Genomic DNA, 23,003 nt, shown 5'->3' on the forward strand with positions numbered 1-23,003 from the left:
AGTTCGGTTTTTCGAACCTGCGCCTAATGAGGCAGATGTGTGGCGAAACCTTTCGGGACTTGGGCCTAGTTTGGCTGCCTTATGAGGCGCAAATTTGGAATGCGGTCTGCCTTATTTGCGCCTAATCACCGCCTTACCAAAATTTCTAGTCGGGTATAGTAACACTATTCAGCAGTCGGCTGTGGGAATTGATGAAAATTAGTTTTTCTGAAAGCCTTCGTTGTATATGTATGTAAAAGTGATTTTTTAAGTTTTATCAGTCTTGTCTCCTAGTTGACGCATATGCAGATCGAATGATAATTTAATTAGAAGAATGAATGCCAAACTTATAAACGGTTACATAATACCGGTCTTTCACTCGCGAAGAACTCCAAGACATTGGAACATTCAATCCAATAGCATTTATCGAAGTAGTTCCTTCACCGCCTAACGATTTGTAAGTTGGAAAGAAATTTATCGGCACTGCTAGATTGACTGGCGTTACTCCACCTTCCACAGTTTGGCCAACCTCTTTAATTGCCGTTACTGTGGCTTCCGAATCCGAAATTTCTGCTGAAAATTAGGTGTTGAGTCCGTTTCCCGTCCACATTTTTAGGGGAATCCTCGGAAATATTGTCTCTCGATAGAACTTTCCTTAATCTAACAGTCTCAATTGAACTTTCTGTACCACATCAGAAGGTTTGTTACGAGCTTCTAACAGCCCTCTTACATATTTTTGTATATATTGAGCAGAGTTCTATATTCCTCCAAACACTCCAGAGAATGTTGACGGTTCATGATGACTTGTGAAACATTACTGAACAAAAATATCAACACAGTTTTCCATTCTCAGCTGTCAAACCATAGTTATCTATACCAATAGTTTTCATGCAGCTAAAAAAACACCCGATACATATATTTCTATATTTAATTTGCGAGACAATTCAGAAGATTTGGATGTAGCACAATTCGGCTGCCGAATACCCCTTTGACGTAACAGCTGAAGTTAATCTTGCAATTTTGCTGCGGATGGCCAAATGCAGCTTTACGTCACCTCCGAATAGCGAATGATTTGTTCAGTTGCTTTTTTCATAACAGGAGTACGCTCGGAAGATTGCCGTTGCTGCCGAGGGGAGACCGCTACAGGAAAAACCTTTCTATTTGATATTTCATGTCCACAATAAGCTTTGAGTTGGACAATGGTTGTTTAACAATGTTTTTTAAATCCACTTCAAAGGGCTTTTTATTTTCACTTTACTGCAATGCATATTGCCTTCGCGTATTCCATAGCCGAAGCAAGCAGCCTCTCTACTTTCTGTTAAATTCAAGTATTAAAAAAAAACATTTTTATTTCGATCATTGTGAAGGATGCTTGAACGCGATGTTGGATGGTACGAAGCCGTAGCATCGAATGAGCATGGCGAAGCTAGACAACGGGTCAAGTTGAAGATTGCAGATTTTCCACGATTCTTGAAGCGACCAGATGAAACCTTTATTATGATGAGAAAGAACGGACGCTTAGAAGCGCACATAGTTGGCGAACCTACACCAGAAATCCGATGGCATAAAGACTGGCAACCGTTAGCTGATAGCTCCCGTATTAGGGTATATTACAATGAAGATATGAAAATCTGCATTGTTACCTTTATTTATTTTTCTTTTAAAAATCCTAGACCAATTTCTACGAACCTAATATTTATGTACTCTCAATTAATGATGCAATTATTAAAGATGCAGGACTGTATTCAGTCAGTGCGCGTAATGTGGCTGGGTGCGTAAGCACTTCGGTTATGGTTCATATAGAAGAAGATGAGGACGCGTACATATATAAAACATATGGAAGACATCCATACATTCGTGCAAAACAAAGCCGTTATAACGATAAATATGATATCGGTGATGAACTGGGTCGTGGAACACAAGGTATCACATATCATGCTGTTGAACGAGCAACTGGTGATAACTACGCTGCGAAAATCATGTACGGCAGACACGAGTTACGACCATTCATGCTTAATGAGCTAGACATAATGAATTCCCTCAATCATAAAAACTTGATTCGCCTACATGATGCGTATGATCTCGACAAAAATGTTTCCCTGGTTATGGAGTTGGCAGCTGGTGGAGAACTTGTTAAAGATAATTTACTTTTGAAAAATTACTACACTGAACGAGACATCTCATACTATATAAGGCAGTTGTTATGGGGATTAGATCACATGCATGATCACAGTATAGGTCATATGGGACTAACGGTAAGAAACAGTTCTATTTACAATTGTAGTATTAATATGCTAATATAAAATTATCATAACAAACTGCTTATATTTAAACTTTATCTTAGTTTATATACAAACTAAATATGAATACTTTTTTCTTCAAAAGACACTAACAATATCATATATGCATGTATGTATGTATGCACGAGATACTAGGCACTTTATAAATCATTTCCGTGCTGTAGACTCGCCTATGACACCTTCTCCATACACGTCGGAAATGTTCCGGGCTGCTTTCGACAGCTTTTTGACCTCGATGAAAAGCAAAGAAGATCAGGAGTCGAAAATGTTGATTTTTGCTTCTTCTGTTGATTTTAGCTTTTTGGCCAAACGACGATGTGTGAGCAGGGGCGTTATCGTGATGCAAGAGCCAATTTTTGTTCTTACACAAATCCGGGCGTGTCTGGCGGATTGTTTCGGGCAAATTGCGCATAACTTGCAAGTACTATAATATTCCTTATTGACCGTTTTACCCTGTGCCAAGGTTCGGTCTTGGTTCGTGCGGCAGATTCCACTGAGATGATTGAGCTTTGGTTTCCACGTCATAACCATAAACAAACAAATTTGGGTCGTCACGACAGAGTCCAACATCTCATTAGCAATGTTCATGCGATCCTGCTTTTGGTCAAAATTGAGCAGTTTTGGTACGAATTTTGCGGCGACCTGTCTCATGCCCAAATCATTGAAAAAAAAATCGAATGGTTGGGTTGGAATTGTTGAAGTTCTCGGACATCCGGCCGGACATCTTCTCGGCTTTCTGAGAACATTTTGAACCACCGATAAACGTTGCTTTGGTCCAAAGTAGCTTCTTCGTATGACACAGTCAACATTCGAAATGCATCCGCGCACTTCATTTCGTTTTTCACACAAAATTTGATACTGGTTCTTTGATCCATCTTTTTTAATAGGTAAAAATCGAAGACGAACCGAAACACGTGCAAACAAAGCAGCTGTCAACAATTAACTGAACATTCAAAATGGCCGAACCTGCGAAAATTCAAAATTCGCGAAACTTTTTTAACACACCTCGTATTCGCACACTCGTCCAATTAGTCATTGTTCAGACGGCAGCGAAGTGTCATTGCCTGACTTTTTTCATATATTACCAACACAATCTCACATCTCAAGTGACGCAGGCCCTTCAGCTGATTCCGTCAAATTCACTCGAAGCTGCATAACGGTGTCTTCAACTGCGCACCTTTAAAAATCTTTTCACCATGATACGGGTGGATACCGAAAATTTAGTGATTGTGACTACAGTGTATTATATTCAATAAAGGAAAAAAGTTTTCGATTTTTGATAGTGAAGTGTAAGCTTTAACCACTCAGCTCTTTTTTACCCGGTCGTTTTTACACAATTTCGAATTAACACGCTTCACCAATAAATTATTTATTTCTAACGTCTACAATAAAACCGTAACAAAACTAATATTACACAAAATGGTTTTTAAGAATGTCATTATTTTGAAAACTATTTTCAGATAAAAGATTTGCTGATATCTGTTGTAGGGAGTCGGGATTTGAAAATCTCAGATTTTGGTCTCTCGCGCAAGATAAACACTCACGCTCTCACAACCTTAGATTTCGGAATGCCTGAGTATGTTTCACCTGAAGTGGTTAATAAAGAAGGTGTTGGATTTGCTCACGATATGTGGGGAGTGGGAATAATAACATACGTACTACTTAGTGGACGGAATCCTTTCAGAGGATGTGATGACTACGAAACACTATCAAATATTCGTGAAGGACGTTGGGGATTTAATGATTCTATTTGGTCACATATATCCGACGACGGAAGAGACTTTATTTCGCGATTATTGTCGTATAGAGCAGAAGACCGCATGGATGTGAAAACAGCTTTAAAACATCCTTGGTTCTTTATGTTGGATAGACAACCCACTGATGATGAATATCAAATCACAACAGATCACCTAAGGAGCTATTATGATCAATTTAGGGATTGGAGTGGAAACGCCGCATGTAAACATTACTTCCGACGTAGGCGGCTCAGTGGTTGCTATACTCATCCATCTAGAATGGTATATCCTCCAGGTCATTCATATACTCCTGAGGCCACACCGGAACCATTACCAGAACCGAAGAAACGATTCACGAAAAGAGAAGACGCAATGTCCAAATACTTGCATCCTGATTATGAATTGGGTCTAATTCAGTCTGAAAGTCAGTAAGTATTTTATTTATATATCTTTTAGCTGAAAATCTATGTGTATGTTGAGGTACTTGCATATATGAAAACAGTTTTTATTTTGCAATCTTACCCACTGTCTTGACTATCATTCAATGAACGACCACTTTTGTGTTGTGACAGCTTCTCATTGATTGGCGCGATAACCGCTTACGCCGAGTGGTCGAGTTTAACAAAGCGCGCCAGTCGTTTCTTTCACGAGCTAACCGGCGCCAGTTGTACACACCAAGTAAAGTCAAGTCTTCTTCTTTGGCAGCTATATTTTCAATTATACGAACCCTTTATAGTGGCAACATTATAAAATTAAATGAGAAAGCCGGTCGTTGTTTTTTGTTCGAAAATGAAATGAGTGCTCTATGATAGGCTTTTTTTACTGAAAAGTTCCATGGAAAAAATATGTATATCTGCGATAAGTGCTCCGCATACCATGAAACTGACAGTTCGCATCCGATAGCTCATCGCAATGGCGACTGAAAATATTTTCCTTAAACCGTCAATAACTTAGGTCTACATAGTTTTTTTTTTGTTATGCGACTCGTTAGCGCCGTATTTTTGTGCAAAGAACACTCTGTGGCCTAAAAGTGTTCATCACAGCATAGTTTTGAGAAGATTTGGAGTTAAAACTCATAAAAACGGCATGTCACAACCTCGACGCGCTAGAGACTTAACCTTAACTTATTCTAAAAAAAACCGCATTATTATCTTTTATAGCTACCAATATGGACCAGATACATATTTGCTACAACTTCGAGATGTAAGCTTCCCAGTGAGATTGCGTGAATACATGAAAGTCGCCCATAGAAGGTCACCATCCTTTGCCCTAAATGACAACGTGGATTGGTCTGTAAGTATTTTGACGTGATAACGTCTTATAATTCGATTTAACAGGCTGCACGCACGAAAAAATGTGTCGTTACCTTGCTCATTTGTCGTTACCTTGCTTATTTGTCGTTACCTTGCTCATTGCCGTTACCTTGAATGAACTGCAAGCGAAAGCACGGAACGAACAAAGCAAACGAACGGCAACGTTCGACATCTTGCTCTCTCCTACTTAAGTGAGCGTATATATGTATGTATATGCGCATATGTACATATATAAATTCACGTATTTGTATTTGCATATGCCTTCTTATTGATTATTATTAATTTGATTTACTTGAAGAATTTAAAATAAAACCAAGTTTGTTAATAACACCTGTTGTTTTAATGTTATTATTATTAATTTTTTTATTATATATGAAGAAAAAAATGTATGGTAATATTTACCATATACCTTATAAGATATGTTGTATACTAATATATGTATATAAACATGCATATACATATACAATTTCGCGCAATTTTCAAAAAGAACAAATCTATATGTAAAGATGCATACATGTCATATGGACATATCAAATATACGAATCTATTCCGTACGCAAGCGAATGTAAGCTAATGTGCTTGAACTGCAAGCGAGAGCACGGAACGAACGACAAAGAGCACCATCGGCCCCCGCGTTCGGCAACGTTGTGTAAATGTAACTTGACCTATTCCATTGCAATTCCATTTACCTTCTCCTCTATATCCATACAAAATATCTATCAAACAAATAAAATTAAAATTTTGTTTTGAAAATTGCAACCATTCCATCAATATTTTCTTATGACGTTGTCACGTTAAACTATCGTCAGTAAACCGACTTTACAGACAACCTCTTTTTTTTTACATTTTCTCTTTATTAAAATCTAGCATTTTAATGCAGCATGTTTGTTCAATTGTCACAGCTTTCTTCTTTTGTTTGAAACTATTTTGTTTTCTCACAGAGGTAACTTTACTTTTCTCACCTCACGTGTTCGTTTATTTTCTTTCATACAAAATTTATAAAAATTCGACAAGCTTTCAGCAAAATTTCAAATATTTTTTAACAGAAATTAAAAAAATTGGCCACCAGCGAATTTTCTCCATTAAAACAAAAAACCAACCTCTTAGCTCAAAATTTAGATTGGCAAATGTGAATTCTTTCGAAAGGAAGTCGCATTCTTAGACTTCATTATTTCACCTAAAAACATAAAAACGAACCCATAAAAAGTTTAATAAATCAAAGAATTCCCATGCCCAAATACCTTCAGATCTGTTAAATTTCCGGCTATTACCGCCCCTTCCTCAGGGATTACGTTAAGGTAGCAAAACCCCTGACCTCGCTCTTAAAAGTGAGTATGGACGAATTTCAAAAAACGCATCCAATAAGAAACAAAACACTTTTGACAGCGCAGCATTAGAGCCTTCAACAGCACCAAAGCACCCATTAATGTGCTCTCTTAAACATTCCCAACATCAACGTATCAATTCAAAATACTGTCTCTGAAGAAGTTAGAAGTTGCATAAAGAATCTATAAAGGAGAAAGTTCGAGAAATTTTCCAATTTATTTTATAAACTACAAATCATCTAATTAACTTCGCCTTTTTGTTTAGTAATGATTTTAGTTTTACATGACTAATATTTGGTTTAACATTTTTTATTGCAGTTACCTATCATTCGAGAGCGTCGTCGTTTTACAGACATTATGGATGAAGAGATAGATGACGAACGTGTTCGTAGTCGCATAAATATGTACAGTTCAAATGATTCGTTCAGTATTCGCAGACTTCGCACAGAATTAGGTCCACGACTCGACGAATACACTGAAGCGGAAGCTCTAATTGAAAGTCAAAGAGAAGGATGCCTTCCATTCTTCAGGGAAAAACCACAGACTCTTGCAATTGTTGAATATCAACCTGCACACATTCATTGCTTTGCAGTTGGTGATCCAAAACCAAATATTCAATGGTTTAAAAACGATATGGTTCTGATTGAATCGAATAGAATTAAAATTGTTACTGACGAAGACGGGAGATCAATTCTGCGTTTCGATCCCGCTGTACATACTGACATAGGAATATATAAAGCTGTTGCTAGAAACTCACTGGGACAAACTGTGGCAAGGTGCCGTTTGGTTGTTGCTACCTTACCAGATGCGCCTGATTCGCCAGAAGTATCTGGTGTTAGTGGTAAAGACATTCTTCTTAGGTGGAAACAACCAAGAGATGATGGCCATTCGACAGTTTTGTGCTACAGTTTACAATATAAAGAATTCAACTCGGACATATGGACCACTATTGCGGATAATATTGATCACGAGTTTTATCTTGTACATGACCTTCAGCCCAACACCAAATACCAATTTAGACTGGCTTCGCGAAATCGTATTGGTTGGAGTGAAATGGGAATCCCATTGACAGCCGAAACAACATCTGTAAATTCACCTAAAATACATATATCAAAGGCAATGGAACATTTACAAAAACTAACAGAAAGCGGTCAAGAAATCGTGCCAGAAGAAGAGCGCGTCCATACTGACTACCATTGTGAATGTGAACCACCAAATTGGATAACTGACTCCAACGTAAATGAAAAATATAGTTTCATCTCAGAAATACATAGAGGAGAATTCAGCACAATAGTAAAAGGAGTTCAAAAATCTACAAATGCAATTATTGTAGCTAAAATTTTTGATTTAAATGAAAATACCGAACCACTCGTATTAGAAGAATTTGAAAATTTCAGGACCTTAAGGCACGAACGGATTGCAGCATTATTTGCAGCATATAAGCCATTGAACGTTCCATTAGCAATTTTTGTGATGGAAAAACTACAAGGCGCTGATATACTGACGTACTTCAGTAGTCGCCACCAATACACCGAACAAATGGTGGCCACCGTAATAACTCAACTCTTGGATGCACTTCAATATCTACATTGGAGAAGTTATTGCCATCTCAACATTCAACCCGATAATATTGTTATGGCTTCTGTACGCTCAGTACAAATCAAGTTAGTTGACTTCGGATCAGCTAAGCGGGTTAATAAACTAGGAACAAAAGTTGCTGCAAGTTGCATGCTTGACTTCCAATCTCCCGAGATGGTTAACGAAGAACCCATATTTCCTCAAAGTGACATCTGGTCCGTTGGTGTATTGACATATCTTTTGCTTTCTGGAAAAAGTCCATTCCGTGGAGTTGATGAATACGATACAAAGCAGAATATATCGTTTGCCAGGTACCGATTTGAGAATCTTTATAGCGAAGTCACTCCTGAAGCGACCCGATTCATCATGTATTTGTTTAAACGTCATCCAACGTAAGTAACTTATAATGGTTTCAAAAATAATAGGCAATAACACTGTGCGACAGTGAAAATATACTTTTATAGGGACCTAGTACAACTTGTAGGTATAGTAAAACTAAGAAACATGGTATAGGAGAAATTTCCAATACACCCCCAAAATCTCATTTTATGGCCATAAAACCGTTTTTCAGTAGGTTGATGTGAACAATCACTCCTAACTTCGCCAATTTCCATCCGATTTCGAATTTGTTTTTTTAGTTCGAAAGAACAAAAACAAGCCTTTTTGACAGTGTGTTGACAATTTTTCTGAAATGACAACTGACGAGACTGTAGACGGAAGTATTCGGAATTTTTTTATTTTTTCTCTATTTTTTCAACTTTGACATCATTTTTGCGATATTATCCGATATTGAGGATTTTTTTTAGTACACTACTGTTATAGTAAATTTAATTTCGGGTCGAATGAGCTATATTTGACTGTAATTGAATTAAAATTAAAAGAGTTGTGTGAGTTTTAAGATTTTATTTTTTTTTTACTAATTTGATATGTAGGCATCGAAGCATGAAAATGAGAACAAGTGTCATTATAAACACATAATATTTATTGGAGTATTGTGCAGTGCAGCACTGTACGGTATGTGCGGTACGGTGCAGTACACAACGGAACTGGTTCCAAACTAAAAAATGCATTGGAAACGGCCCTTTGGAGTTTAGTATGGTACGGTACATTTGTCATTCTCTTCATCAGTTTTGAGTACTTCTCTGGAAGAAATTCGATCATCATCATTCATCTGAAGTCGTCATCAACTAAATTCCATTGTTTAAATCGAGAAGCGAGCGTTTCAGATTGTCTTCCCGATAGAAGTAAATCACGAGAAAGATCCTGAAAATCTGAATTTGATACAATGTGTCGTTCTGAAGACTTAGAACCAGACGGAAAGTACTCTTCATCATCAGGTTTATTGTTATCACTTTGATCATCATCAGCAATGAGTTGAACTTCCTTCAGTTCATGTCCTGCAGTTGAGTCAATCATATCGTCCAAGACTACGGGGTTCTTAACAGTTGCAACATCAGCATACTTTATGTGCTTTCGAGCTTTATAATGATGGCCGTTTACGTCCGTTTTATAAAAATAACAATCATCTGGTTTATGATAAGGCTGACGATGCCACATCATCGGAGAATATTGAGAAATTCGACTTTTCTGGCAACGCACTGTGGTTCGCGTAGTATGGGGATACATGACAAAAATCCTAGCAACCCAAATATCGCCAAGATTATAGTGAAAATGGCTTTTTATGATTAAAAATGTTTATTAGAATGAAAAAAAATATGATTTACATGACTAACACATACAGGTTTATAGAAATAGCATAGACAAAATACTATAATATAATGAAAAAAATTGTTACAATTAGATTTATTTATTTTTGAATATCAACATTATACAACATGAAATAGCTGTGCATAACGGTGATAAACATTTTGAAATGAAATAAAAAAATATATATTATAACAATCTCTAAAAATACAGCACCTTTATAACAGATAACGTAACCTGTATTCGAACATTTTAAAAATACATTCTTACACTAAAAGAAACAAAACATAAATGAACATCTAACTTAAACAAATCAAATCCAAGACCTCTTGTGGCAACGATGCCTTTTTCTTTTTTGGTAGTTTACGTAAGCCAGTAATTAACGGATCGGAACTGAGAAGTAACCGATTTAGTAAATCTGTGTTCGAAGCGATTCGCGATATTTTTCTTGTATGATTTAGCCTAAAATTTTTTATGTCTTTATTTTTAGCTTCCGCCGCCTCCTCAGATAAATCTCCTATAGGTAAAAGTGCATAATCAATAACGGATGCACCGTGAATAAGGATTTTATGCACAGTTGCCGAAAGATTGTACCAAGGAAAGGCGGCTACAATCTGTCTCGCGGTCTCTACAGAAAAGCTGTGGAATTTAGATGTATTTATTTTATGTCCCGATGCTAACGTTATTAGAATAATCCTACACCTATCAATGATTGTTTTGTCTATTCCAATTATATCTGCTGAAATTTCAGAATTAGAGAAAAATCTACGCGCCGTATTACCATCATTTGACGTCCCACTACCCCCACTGCGCGGCTGGTCGACTATTAACCCTAATTTTTCGCGGAATTGCATTTGAATATACTTTTTACGCTCAGAGAAAGACTTTTTTTCCTCCTCTGTTCGCATGTGCCATTTTTTAACCCCTAACCTATATGAAACGTGCAAGAAAAACTCGAAAAACCTAATCCACGCATGTAACGTGGATAGTCCGAACTGAAATCTACTCTCATCAATTACTGGCTTCTTTAAACACGCATCGATATTGTTCATCTGCTTAGGCGTAGCCCCGCACAGGAAACAGCTAACTGACGCGGTGTCAGTTAACGCATTGCACACCTTACCATCAACCATAGTTAGCTGAAGTTCGTGTTTTATTGAAATTGATTTGCCTGCGACAATTATATTAGTAGGTTGTAAATTATTTATTTGGTTTTTAACATAAGTCTCTTCTTCTTTAGATATAGTTGACGTTTCTTTTTTAAATTGAAATCTAATTGGCCGACAATACCTAGTTGAGGATGGACGGGGATTTTTCCACACAATGTCTTCCGTAACCATGTCAACTAATTTCAAAGGCACATAAGAAGTAACAAGCAAACTAGCATCGATAGTATCTGAATCGACAAAAATTTGCTTGTATTCTGAATGTCCCTTGCTACCATCAAATCCCCATTTTCCTATAAGACGCAAATTATTAATATTCCCTAAGTCTGTTGGGTCCCTACTTTCCGAATATTCGATTATGCGCGACGCGGTGTGATCTAAAAGACTTTGTATTTTCACTTCAGCTAAATTATCGGTAACAATAACGTCTGCTGGATAACATTTTTTTTTTGCCGAAAGAAGGTCTTGGTACGTTGGAAGTACTTTCGCAGATAACTTTATGTTTATAAACTCTTTTATTAATAAATATTGATGTTTAGTTAGTTTTGCTTCGGTAAACAATGACAAACATTCATTTATATTTATAGATGGAACAATAAAATTTTTAGAATTTTCTCTAAGGGACTCGCTTAGTGACTCATCTATTTCTCTCAATTCTGCTATCCGCCGCTTTTTTGTTCTATCAGAACTCTCAGAAAATGATTTCCTCGGTCTGCCGCGTACTCCACTCCCGGACGGCATATTTGTTTCACTTAACGACGGTAATGATGATTCAAACTCTTCATCGGTATTCAAATACTCTGCATATTTAGTAATAAGTCGTGTTTTTGAATTGCCACATTTACGCCACATATGCAGCAAGCTTTTACATACACATTTAATGCGATGTTCGACTTCACTAAGATTTAGTTGTTGTTTATCGTGTAATTCATTGCCGATTATATGTTGCTGCACTTTACGCACTCTTTCAGTTTCAAGTGACTCACTTGTTGATAGCCACGTATTATTATATTTATTTGCATGTCGTTACATCAACTGGAACAAATAATATAAATTTTAAAACAGAAATTACACAGGACTACGCCGTAGTCGCCGGTGCTCCGCCATGACGTGAACATGCTACACCAGCTCCTAAATGCACAGTCGTGGTTAAACGTAGATCGCTCATATGACATTTAAAACTTGAATATGTATTCTTTCAACTTAATATAGTCTGTATGATTGCATCGGATTGCATCATTACTAAAAGTTTACGAGAAATTTAAGTTTACTTGTATTTCTAGGAAAATAACGGTACTTTGTTTTTAAGCTCATTGACAAAGGGCGGTAAAGTTCAAAGGGATTTTAATTGTGCAAAATATGTAAACTTACCTTGATTCTCAGAATCCATCTTCAAAAAAAGTTATCACCGAACCAGTTCCGAGAAATTCACTATGCAACATTAGGGTTGCAGTCACTTTTGTTTGCGCGAAATTAAAGTACTCGGGATTTGTGCACTTCAAGGATTAACAAAGTAATGAATTTAAAGTTCATAGGTTGTTTTAGTTATATATTTGTCATATTTAGGGATCTGTTTGTAACATACAAGCTTTAATTTAGGAATCCAAAAACCTTCATTTTCATATTATTGACATATGGTAGAAACCACTGTGCAACGTTTTGATTTATATCTCTTGAATTTCAATGAAACAAACAATAAAACTTTGACGTTTTAATAAGGTTAAATTATAATAACAAACTTCTTTTCTTAATCAATGTACAGTGTGGACTTTGGTACACTAGGGAGCCTTTTCATATTTCCATTGAAAAAAAAATGTGCTATAATATGTCAGATATTTTCGTAAGTTCTAACCAGTTCTGTTGTATGCAGTACAGTGTACTCTGATGTATACATATATACTCCAATAAATATTACGTATCTATAATAACGCATCAAAACACGTCCTTATTCCCATTTAGCGTAAGTTATACGTACATACCAAATTAGTAAAAAAAAAATAAAATCTTAAAACCCACACAACTCTTTTAATTTTAATTCAATTACAGTCAAATGTAGCTCATTCGACCCGAAATTAAATTTACTATAACAGTAGTGTACTAAAAAAATCCTTAGTATCGGATAATATCGCAAAAATGATGTCAAAGTTGAAAAAATAGAGAAAAAATAAAAAAATTCCGAATACTTCCGTCTACAGTCTCGTCAGTTGTCATTTCAGAAAAATTGTCAACACACTGTCAAAAAGCTTGTTTTTGTTCTTTCGAACTAAAAAAACAAATTCGAAATCGGATGGAAATTGGCGAAGTTAGGAGTGATTGTTCACATCAACCTACTGAAAAACGGTTTTATGGCCATAAAATGAGATTTTGGGGGTGTATTGGAAATTTCTCCTATACCATGTTTCTTAGTTTTACTATACCTACAAGTTGTACTAGGTCTCCATAAAAGTATATTTAATTTTTTTTTTCTCACACCGTGTAATCAGTTTTAAGTTATTAGTTTCTGTTATTATTTATTAATTTTTAAATTTTCAAATTGCTTTCTAAGATTTATAAAGTGTGCAAAAGGAGCATGTCAATAAGTACTTAAAAGCTAAAATCTTTAAATGGAAACAATTGACAGAAATTACAAAAATAAAATAATAAATAAATATACTCTGTCCGTAAAGTACCGAGCCAAATATAAGGGCCTCCCTGTTTGCTCACGTTGTGTCCTCTGTAATTGGCTGCTACGCATTAAGACAATAGAATATAAAGAAACTTAGCTTAGTCTTAACTTAATCAGCACTTAGGAAAATATTGAATATTGTTTCTAATGTTTTATTTTATTTCTTGAAGAAAACGACCATACTCTGAGGATTGCTTGGAACACAGGTGGCTCATGTCTTCTGACTACATGATTAAAAAACGAGAAAGAGCTATTTTCCTTGGCAACAGACTTAAGGTATGTGTACCAAAATATCAAGTAATGCCCTATGTTGATGCTAAAAACCATTTTAAAATTATTTACAGGAGTTCGCTGACATGTATAAGGATATGAAAGAAAGTCGTGCACAGTCGACCCAAGCAATTACCCAGTCTTTAAATGGAGGACCTACCGCGACCCAATTATTGCGTTCAAATAGCATTCAGGAGGAACTTTATGCCACATTCTAACAGTTTTCAACGCGCAGCTTACATCACAACATCCCTTAACTACTTACTTTATAGAAACTTGACGCATGTTTACATTCAATGTATAGGGTGCGTGCGAGTACGGCTAAATTACTACCTAAATTATATTCTACATAACTGGAAGGTGACGGTAACACGGTGAATAGGTATAATAAGCCTATTTATCAACCAAAATTGAACTGTCAAATATATATGAGCGAGTGGTGCAATGAAAACAATGAATGTTAAATTTGAAGTTAAAATTTTTTATTATAATGGGACCTGTAAATTAAAATATATTTTGAGTTATTTTCGCAGAATATCCTTCTGTACATAAATGTCCCGGTGGAGTGAATTCAGAAGGTGGCGATATCCGCGAACCGTTATCCTGCCCTGCTATCTGTGAATTTGACAGAATCAGCTGATTTACTAATTGAATTTTTGTACTGTTTTTTTTTTTGTTGTATTGTTTTTAATTTCTATTGTTGTTCAACGCTTAAACGCCGTTACGTCACAGAAACACTCTCCCGGATATCGCAGTCTTGTAATCTATCATTATTGATGCAAAGACATTTTCGAGAATTCGTGGATAATGTCAAAATTATTATAATTTTTGATTTGTTTTGTTTTTCTAACAAAAAAGTTAATATAGAATTTAAAACTTACTCATAGAAACTTCACTGTAAGTTTAACTTCAAATTTTTGGTTCAACATCCTCCTCTAGTTTGCTCAACGTCCTTCTCTTTTGGTTAATTGTTTACTATATTATTAAATCCAAAAGTCATCATTAGTTTTATTAATTGATTACAACAATTGAATTCAAACTCCGAAGCGAACAACGATGCGTCAGAATAAAATCACACAGTTCCCTCGTCCGTTTTCCTAAATTGCAGTATTGACAATTTCCAGTGGAATTTCAATTAGGTACTCGTACTACAATTTAGGTTAACTCGCACACAGCCACATCACGTTTGTACCGCTATATAAAAAATAAACTTTCGTCACATCTATAAATTTTTTTATTTGGGTTTCTATCACATTTTTCGCACATTTCTACATCTTTTACGTTAAACGATTTTATTATTTTTTTTATTATTTTTCTCAAGCAATTTAAACTCAATTCAACCTCGAACTTAGCCAGCTTTTTAACTTTGACAATGTTTGTGAGAAAAAATTAAGTAACGAATGGCGATTGTTAATTTTTTTCTGAAGATTTTCTCTGAATACCCCGTCACAGGTCGTTGGTTCAGTGAAGGTTGGTCGTTGGTTTAGTCAAACGAAAAATATGAAGGAGCAACACTTTAGTAGGTAGATCCAATTTAGCTTAATCCTCATTGGTGCCTGCATAAGGACAAAGAGATCGGCGCAACAACGACGTGCAAATTCATGTTAATTTGACGCTAAGGATTTGGGATACATCAGTTATATATGCGGCGTAGGGCCTGTGGTCTTGTATAAGATCGAACTTGCACAAGTAGTACTTGAATACGAGGCTGTAGATTGTCAATTAGAGAGACATTCCAATCAGGTGTTAAGCGATGACGTGGATAATCTGCACGGAATTGCATGTCACGGATGCCTCTCTTTCAACAAGTGATTGGATAGCCGTTTTAACTCCTAGAATGGCAATGCTGTACTTTTTACTTTCGGAATGAGTTCGTCATGAACGTCTACCGCGAAAATGGAAGTTGGGACCTCCGAATAAAAGCCGAAACTCGCCGTAGAGCAATACATCCTTCTCAGCAAAATATATATTTGAGACGCCGATACACAACGACAGAGAGGACTAAGTAGACGTTATATTTGTAGCGGGGAAAGTTGAACAAATACATACATATATTATTTTTACTTAATTGCAATGAAGACTATACCAACCAACCTCCATTTATATGACGCATGGCGCTCAGACCCCTCCCACTCACGCTTATTGTGAAATCTTTGTTATTTGCAATAAAAGAAGATAACATACATACCTAATTAGCGAAAGTCTATTTGAGATAATTGGGAGCTAGCTCCTCGAGGCCATTGGTATCAAATTGACGGCGATAATGATCCGGACTACATTTACGCTGACCAAAAAGTAATATTTTCGATGGTGTCGTTACTAGACATCGTCGTTTCAGCTATAGGCTTCGGTATTAAGATTTTTTCCTGAAGGAAGCTTCCAGCGCTGCGTTGTCAACGATTTTTATATACAGCGGCCGCCGTAGCTGAATGGTTCATGCGTGACCACCATTCAGATAGGTTCGAATCTCCGTACATGAAGCAACAAAATGATAGAAACAGTTTTTTCTAATAACGGTCGCACCTCGGCAGACAATGGTGAACCTACGAGTGTATTCCTGCCATGAAAAATCTCTTCATAAAAATCCATTTGCCGTTCGAAGTCGGCTGTAGGTCCCTCCATTTGTGGAAGAAAATCAATACGCACGCCTCAAATAGAAGCAAGAGCTCGGCCAAACACTTAACAGAAGTGTACAGGCTAATTATTTAATTTTTTTAATGGCCCATCTCGCACATTTTGTAAGTACAACTTTCCCCTCACTATATTAGATTTGATACGACTTTAAATGAAATATCAGAACGCAAAATCAATCGGGACGACTGCTGTATTCTTATTACGTAAATATAGAGAATGTTTATTAAATGAGAAGCTGATGCCCGGCCCATCTTTCTAGAACGGAGGAAAAGAACTTGCACCACAGAAAATTTCCCAAACATTTTTACAGCAAGTTACCATTAAGGGAGGGAAAATAACAAGTTAGAGTTTATATTATATAAAATGTTTACTATATTAAAACCTATCGTACAGCTCATTTTATTGTATTACTTTGTTTATATACATATATGATTTTCAATATCCAACAACTTTATGCCACAACTTGGTAATCTTATGTATATATTATTTGAAAACGGCAATAATTGACAATCATAGAGACGATTGGACCTATCGATCGGGGGATGCAAAATTAATTGTCGGCGAAATAAGTCCGCGTAACTCTTCGGGCCTGACGGAGTACAACCACCAAAGGGAATGACAGGGACCTTTATCATTCCCATGGCAGCCGGTTCTACGTTACCGGAATGACTCGGGTTTTTACTCCCGACCAAGGGCTGCCGCCCCAGTACACTAGCCCTGTCTAGTGCACCGTATTTTACCCTAAACCTTTCGTCACAGGAGCAACTCATTGCAGCCAGTTTGCTCCAAATACTTCTCTTCCGGGCTGGCGTCGAACCCAACCCCGGACCTGAAGTATTCTACTGCTGCATTTGCCACAAACGGCTCCACCCGAACTCCACCTCGGTTAGGTGTAACCAGTGCAACGGGTGGTGCCATCTTAAGACCTGTTCAGGCCTTAAGACCCACAGGGAGTGGTCCACAAGGTATGTGGCCACGTGTTGCTCCCGCCCACAGGCGGTCACCGCCTCTACGGCGACACTGCCCTCAGTGCCGGCACACCATACTGCCGCCACTAACAACACCTTAACGGCCAGGAGCCCCCAAGAGCAACACGACTCCCTTTCCAACCCACAACCCTCCTGCTCCTACCCCAGTGCGGGGACAAACCAGCAGCTCTTGGTCCCCCGCACAGTCTGCTCCGTGTGCCAGACCGTAGTACCTCGGAACCTGACAACTGTCCAATGCAGTTCTTGCAGTGGCTGGTGTCACTTTCGGAGGTGCTCCGGCCTGCACACCACCCGTGAGTGGACGCGCGACTACGTTGCCCCCTGCTGCAGAGCTCTGCACCCGCAACCGCCCCCCGTGGCGCGGCCTCCCGACAACATCAGGCCACTCCCCATTTTGCGGAACGCACAGCAGGTCCAACGCAGACAACATCACGCATCCCTCACCCCCCGAATTACGACGACCCTCCCGCGAAGCTTCAAGCTTTTGCAACTGAACTGCAACGGACTAACGAGCAAGATTGACGAAATAGTCGACTTCATGAATCGGTTCGGAATTAAGATAGCTGCGGTCCAAGAGACAAAACTGCACGCTAGCTCCCCCCTGATTACCAGGGACGGCTATAACGTGCACCGAAAGGACCGCGAGCGAGACAACGGTGGTGGCCTAGCGTTCATAGTACACCATTCAGTGCAGTATCGTCTTATTGATGAAGGCATCGACCGCAGGGACAGCACCTTAGAACGTCAAGGTATAGCTGTCCGGTCAGGCGATGCCGAGCTCGAAATTTATAATATTTATATACCCCCTGTCACCTGCTGCCCGGCAGGATATCTCCCCGATATTGGTGCGCTCATCAGGGGAGAAAACCGATTGGTAGTAGGTGACTTTAACGCGCATCACGATCTTTGGCATTCAAGCCTGCCAAATGATCGTAGGGGACAGTTATTGGCAGAGCAGATAGACGATTCGACGTTCAGCACTGTAAACGACGACGCCCCCACTAGGGTAGTGGGCAATTGTAGCAGCTCGCCTGACATAACAATTGCTAGCGCTGGTCTGATAAATAGCATAACCTGGCGACCTATGCTATCGCTTGCATCAGACCACTTGCCCATTATCATCTCGATCGAGAGACCCGCCGATTTTGTTTCCGCGGATCACCGGTCATATATCAACTTTAACAAAGCTGATTGGACCAGATTCGCGGAATTTACCGAGAACATCTTCGCAGCCCTACCCACTCCCACCGATGTGCGCGCAGGCGAACGCGCATTCCGCAAGGCGATCACAGCCGCCGCGGCTCGCTTCATACCTGCTGGACGGATCCGGGAATTACGTCCCAATTTCCCAGCCGAAGCAGCCGTTATGGCAAACGAGCGTGACCGTCTACGCCAGGCCGATCCCGGGGATCCTCGCATAAAGGATCTCAATTTGGAGATCCGGCAACTGGTCACTCAACACAAGCGGACCAAATGGGTAGAGCATCTGAAGTCCTGCAACTTCACCTCTGGTGTGAGCAAGCTCTGGTCCACCGTAAGGTCCCTGTCGAACCCGACGAAGCACAACGACAAGGTGGATATCACCTTCAACGGTCGTACTTCGTCGGACCCGAAGAGATGCGCGAGCTACTTTAGCCGGCAATTTATATTGCATCCTCCGGTCGACAGATCCAAGCGTTGTGCCACCAGACGGCTGCACAAACTGCCCTACAACAGTGCACCGCTTGCTTTCACCAGCGACGAGGTTCAGGGGGCCATCAAAAACATGAAACCATCAAAAGCCATTGGCCCCGACGGACTAAACATGCTGATGCTGAAAAAGCTGGGTCCATTGGGAGTAGAATATCTCACAAAGGTCTTCAACCTGTCTATGGCCACTCTCATCATTCCTGATAAGTGGAAATTAGGGAGAGTGGTCCCACTGCTGAAGCCTGGGAAACCCGCCAACCAAGGGGAGTCTTATCGTCCGATAACTCTCCTTTCCCCAGTAGTGAAGACACTTGAGGCCCTTCTACTCCCACTCCTCACTCAACACCTGACTCCAGCCCCACACCTGCATGGTTTCCGTAGAGTGCACAGTACCACCACGGCACTCACCGTCATAAACACCCAGGTAAACCGCGGCCTCAACCAAAACCGCCCCTGCGAGAGGACTGTCCTAGTAGCGTTGGACCTACAAAAGGCTTTCGACACAGTCAGCCACGCCACGCTACTAGATGACATTTTACAGTCGACACTCCCGCCAGGGCTGAAGAGGTGGACCGCGAACTACCTGAGTGGTCGTCACTCGTCGGTAGTATTTCGAGACCAAACCTCAAAACAAAGAAAAATAAAGCAAGGAGTACCGCAGGGTGGTGTCCTCTCACCCTTGCTTTTTAATTTCTATATTTCGAAACTCCCCCAGCCACCAGAGGGAGTCTCACTGGTCTCATATGCCGACGACTGCACGATAATGGCGTCGGGCAATGACATTGATGGCCTATGCTCAAAAGTAAACGACTACCTCGCCAGCCTTTCTCGCTTCTTCACTGCGAGAAACTTAAAACTTTCTCCCACTAAATCCACGGCGACCCTATTTACCACCTGGACAAAGGAGGTCAAGCTGCCACTTCAGGTTCACGTCGATGATACCCCAATTCCGACGATAAACAACCCCAGAATTTTGGGAGTCACCTTTGACAGCTTGCTCTCCTTCTCGGCGCACACAACCGCTATTGCAACGAAAGTACAGAATCGCAACAAGGTCCTCAAGTCGCTTGCCGGCAGCACTTGGGGCAAAGACAAAGAAATGTTGCTGTCGACTTTCAAAGCAATAGGCCGACCGGTTCTGAACTATGCCGCGCCTGTCTGGTCGCCTGGAACCAGTGATACGCAGTGGACGAAGCTTCAGACCTGCCAGAATACTGCCATCAGGACCGCGACAGGATGTCTCCTGATGTCTCCTATTTACCACCTACATGACGAGGCGCACATGCTCCCGGTTAAGGAGCACAACAAAATGCTCGGCAAGCAGTTTCTGCTTGGGTGTCACCGTAGGCCTCACCCATGCAGACACCTGCTCGAGCCTGAGCCACCTCCCAGGCACATCAGGAGACACTTCCTCAACTACGTGGACGAGATCCAGGACAAAACGGACAGACCTCTCCAGGATCAGACAGTATACAGACAGGCTATTAACGACATTCATCGGGAGACACTTACCACCTTCCTAAGCTCCCGACCCCCGAATGCCGTTATCGGAGTCCAACCACCACCTATCGCAGACGAAGAGCTCCAGCTTCCTCGAGAGTCCCGCGTAATCTTGGCACAACTACGTTCTGGATATTGTATCAGGTTAAACTCCTACCTATCCAGAATCGACCCCGACATACTAAACATATGTCCTGCATGTGAAGGTACCCCGCACGACACTAACCACCTCTTCACATGCCCCATCAAACCCACTCATCTAACACCTCTCTCCCTCTGGACCCAACCCGTCGAAACTGCCAGTTTCCTGGGCCTACCGTTAGATGAGCTAGACGAAGACGACCGGTAATTTACACTACACTGACAGGGCGAAGATACTGCTACAACAACAACAACAGGGACCTTATGGTGGACAAGAACTTACTCCCACCAGAGGTGAAGTTGCAAGTCTTCAGTTTCTCTGCCCATTTGGCCTGCTTATGCTGGCCCATTTGCTGAATCTCCTAACTGAAATCCCTTATTCGCGGATCCCCGAGATCGGTCTGGCGTAGGTGGTTACGCTCATCTGCTAGAACGGCTACTTTGGCTGGCCAAAGCCGGTCCGATTAACTTTGTTAAAGTTAATGTAGAAACGATGGTGTGCGGAAGTAAAGTTAGCAAGTTTTTCAATCTGACGTAAAGGATAGCATAGGCCGCTAGGTTAAGGTTAAGGACGAACCACTGCAGTTACCCACTAGCCTGGTGTAGGCGTTGACGTTTACTGTGCTGAATGTCGAGTCGTCTATCTGCTCTGCCACGAGCTGTATCCTACGATCGCTTGGATGCCACATATCGCGTTGCGCTTGAAGTCACCTACAACCAAACGGTTTTCACCTCTGATGAGCACACCAATTTCAGAGTGATATACAGCCGGACAGCAGGTAACAATTGAATATTTCGAGCTCGTCATTGGCTGACCAGACAACTATTCCTTGATATTCTAAGGTGTCCTCTCTGGCGGTCAGAGGGACACCCATGAACTTTTATTTCTTGGACCGCAGCTATTAAAATACCATGTTAACTCATAAAGTCGAGTATCTTGTCGATCTTACTAGAGGTGTGAGGGATGCGTGGGGTTGCCTCTGGTGGACCTGCTGTGCATGCCGCTGTTATTGTAATGACCTGATGGCGGTAGTCGACCGCGTCACACTGGCGATCGAGGGTGCAAAGCTCTACAGCAGGGCCAACATAGTCACGCAGCCAATCTCGAATGGTACACAGGCCAGAGCATCTCCGAAACTGACACCAGCGATTGTAGGATTTATACTTGGTTTGTGATGTTCGATGATTGCACCATGGTATTGAGGCTGGTAGGAGCCGTGGGGGTTAAGATCACTGGATAGCGGGAGTACGATGTGGCCACAAAAAAAATGTGGATCACTCCCTATGTGTCTTAAGGCTTGAACAAGTCTTAAGGTAACACCATCGACTGCACCGATGTGTATGTGCCGTCTTTGACGAACGCAGCAGAAGTAGACTTCCGATTCAGGATTAAGCTCAATGCCAGCCCTGAAGAGAAGTATTGGGAGCTGACCGGGCTAGTTTACTGGAGCGGCAACCCTTGGTACGGAAAAATTCGAATCGTTCCGGAAAACAGAATCGGCTGTCATGGGAATTTGTTGGTAGTTTATATTGCTTTCGCCTACTCTTCGTCTTCAAGAACAAAAAATTCGCCTTTCTTGTGTCTCCTTTACGGAGACTGACATCACAGCGAATTCGGAAGACGCAATCTCTTATTCTATCATTCTTGATTATTATGGTGCATGACGTCAGACTTGTTAAAATCGCGAAAAATTAAGTAAATGATTTCTGTATTCTATTCGCCTTGGATCGATCGAATATTAAAACAATAATAATCCGTTAATATTGGCTCCCGTATTAATAATCGCAAGGATCGAATTGATTTTTGACCAGGTTTGTTCTTTCACTATGGTGGAAAAGAAAATTGTGAGGGCAAATTTGGCTATCCCATTTCTTAGAAATACGGCAGCCGAATTCTGTACGATCACTTCACATGTATTCACACAAACGTCCAATAATTCGTTGTTTAGATAGCAACGAAGCAACATGAGCAAACAATGCCCTGATTTTTTTCGTACGAAACCACTCTATTTGC

At 39.9% G+C, this 23,003-nt stretch overlaps 1 protein-coding gene and 1 long non-coding RNA gene across 7 annotated transcripts in view; one reads left to right on the plus strand and one right to left on the minus strand.

The window, feature by feature from the left end:
- LOC129243743 (uncharacterized) overlaps window positions 1-15,010 on the minus strand; it is a 50,426-nt gene extending 35,416 nt beyond the window's left edge. The window contains exon 1 of the long non-coding RNA XR_008582341.1: window positions 14,918-15,010. This is a non-coding gene — a long non-coding RNA (uncharacterized LOC129243743). The remainder of the gene's footprint in view (window positions 1-14,917) is intronic.
- LOC129243739 (obscurin) overlaps window positions 1-15,265 on the plus strand; it is a 98,324-nt gene extending 83,059 nt beyond the window's left edge. For all 6 annotated transcript variants that reach the window (XM_054880996.1, XM_054880997.1, XM_054880998.1 and 3 more), the window contains 7 exons: window positions 1,347-1,584; window positions 1,653-2,234; window positions 3,740-4,443; window positions 5,176-5,308; window positions 6,972-8,623; window positions 13,937-14,042; window positions 14,111-15,265. In XM_054880996.1, coding sequence (XP_054736971.1) covers window positions 1,347-1,584; window positions 1,653-2,234; window positions 3,740-4,443; window positions 5,176-5,308; window positions 6,972-8,623; window positions 13,937-14,042; window positions 14,111-14,254 — 3,559 coding nt within the window. In that variant the 3' untranslated portion in view covers window positions 14,255-15,265. The remainder of the gene's footprint in view (window positions 1-1,346; window positions 1,585-1,652; window positions 2,235-3,739; window positions 4,444-5,175; window positions 5,309-6,971; window positions 8,624-13,936; window positions 14,043-14,110) is intronic.
- The last annotated feature ends 7,738 nt before the right edge of the window (window positions 15,266-23,003 follow it).

The sequence above is a fragment of the Anastrepha obliqua genome, chromosome 4 (assembly GCF_027943255.1).
Source record: "Anastrepha obliqua isolate idAnaObli1 chromosome 4, idAnaObli1_1.0, whole genome shotgun sequence".
In the NCBI taxonomy this organism is placed as follows: Eukaryota; Metazoa; Arthropoda; class Insecta; order Diptera; family Tephritidae; genus Anastrepha; species Anastrepha obliqua.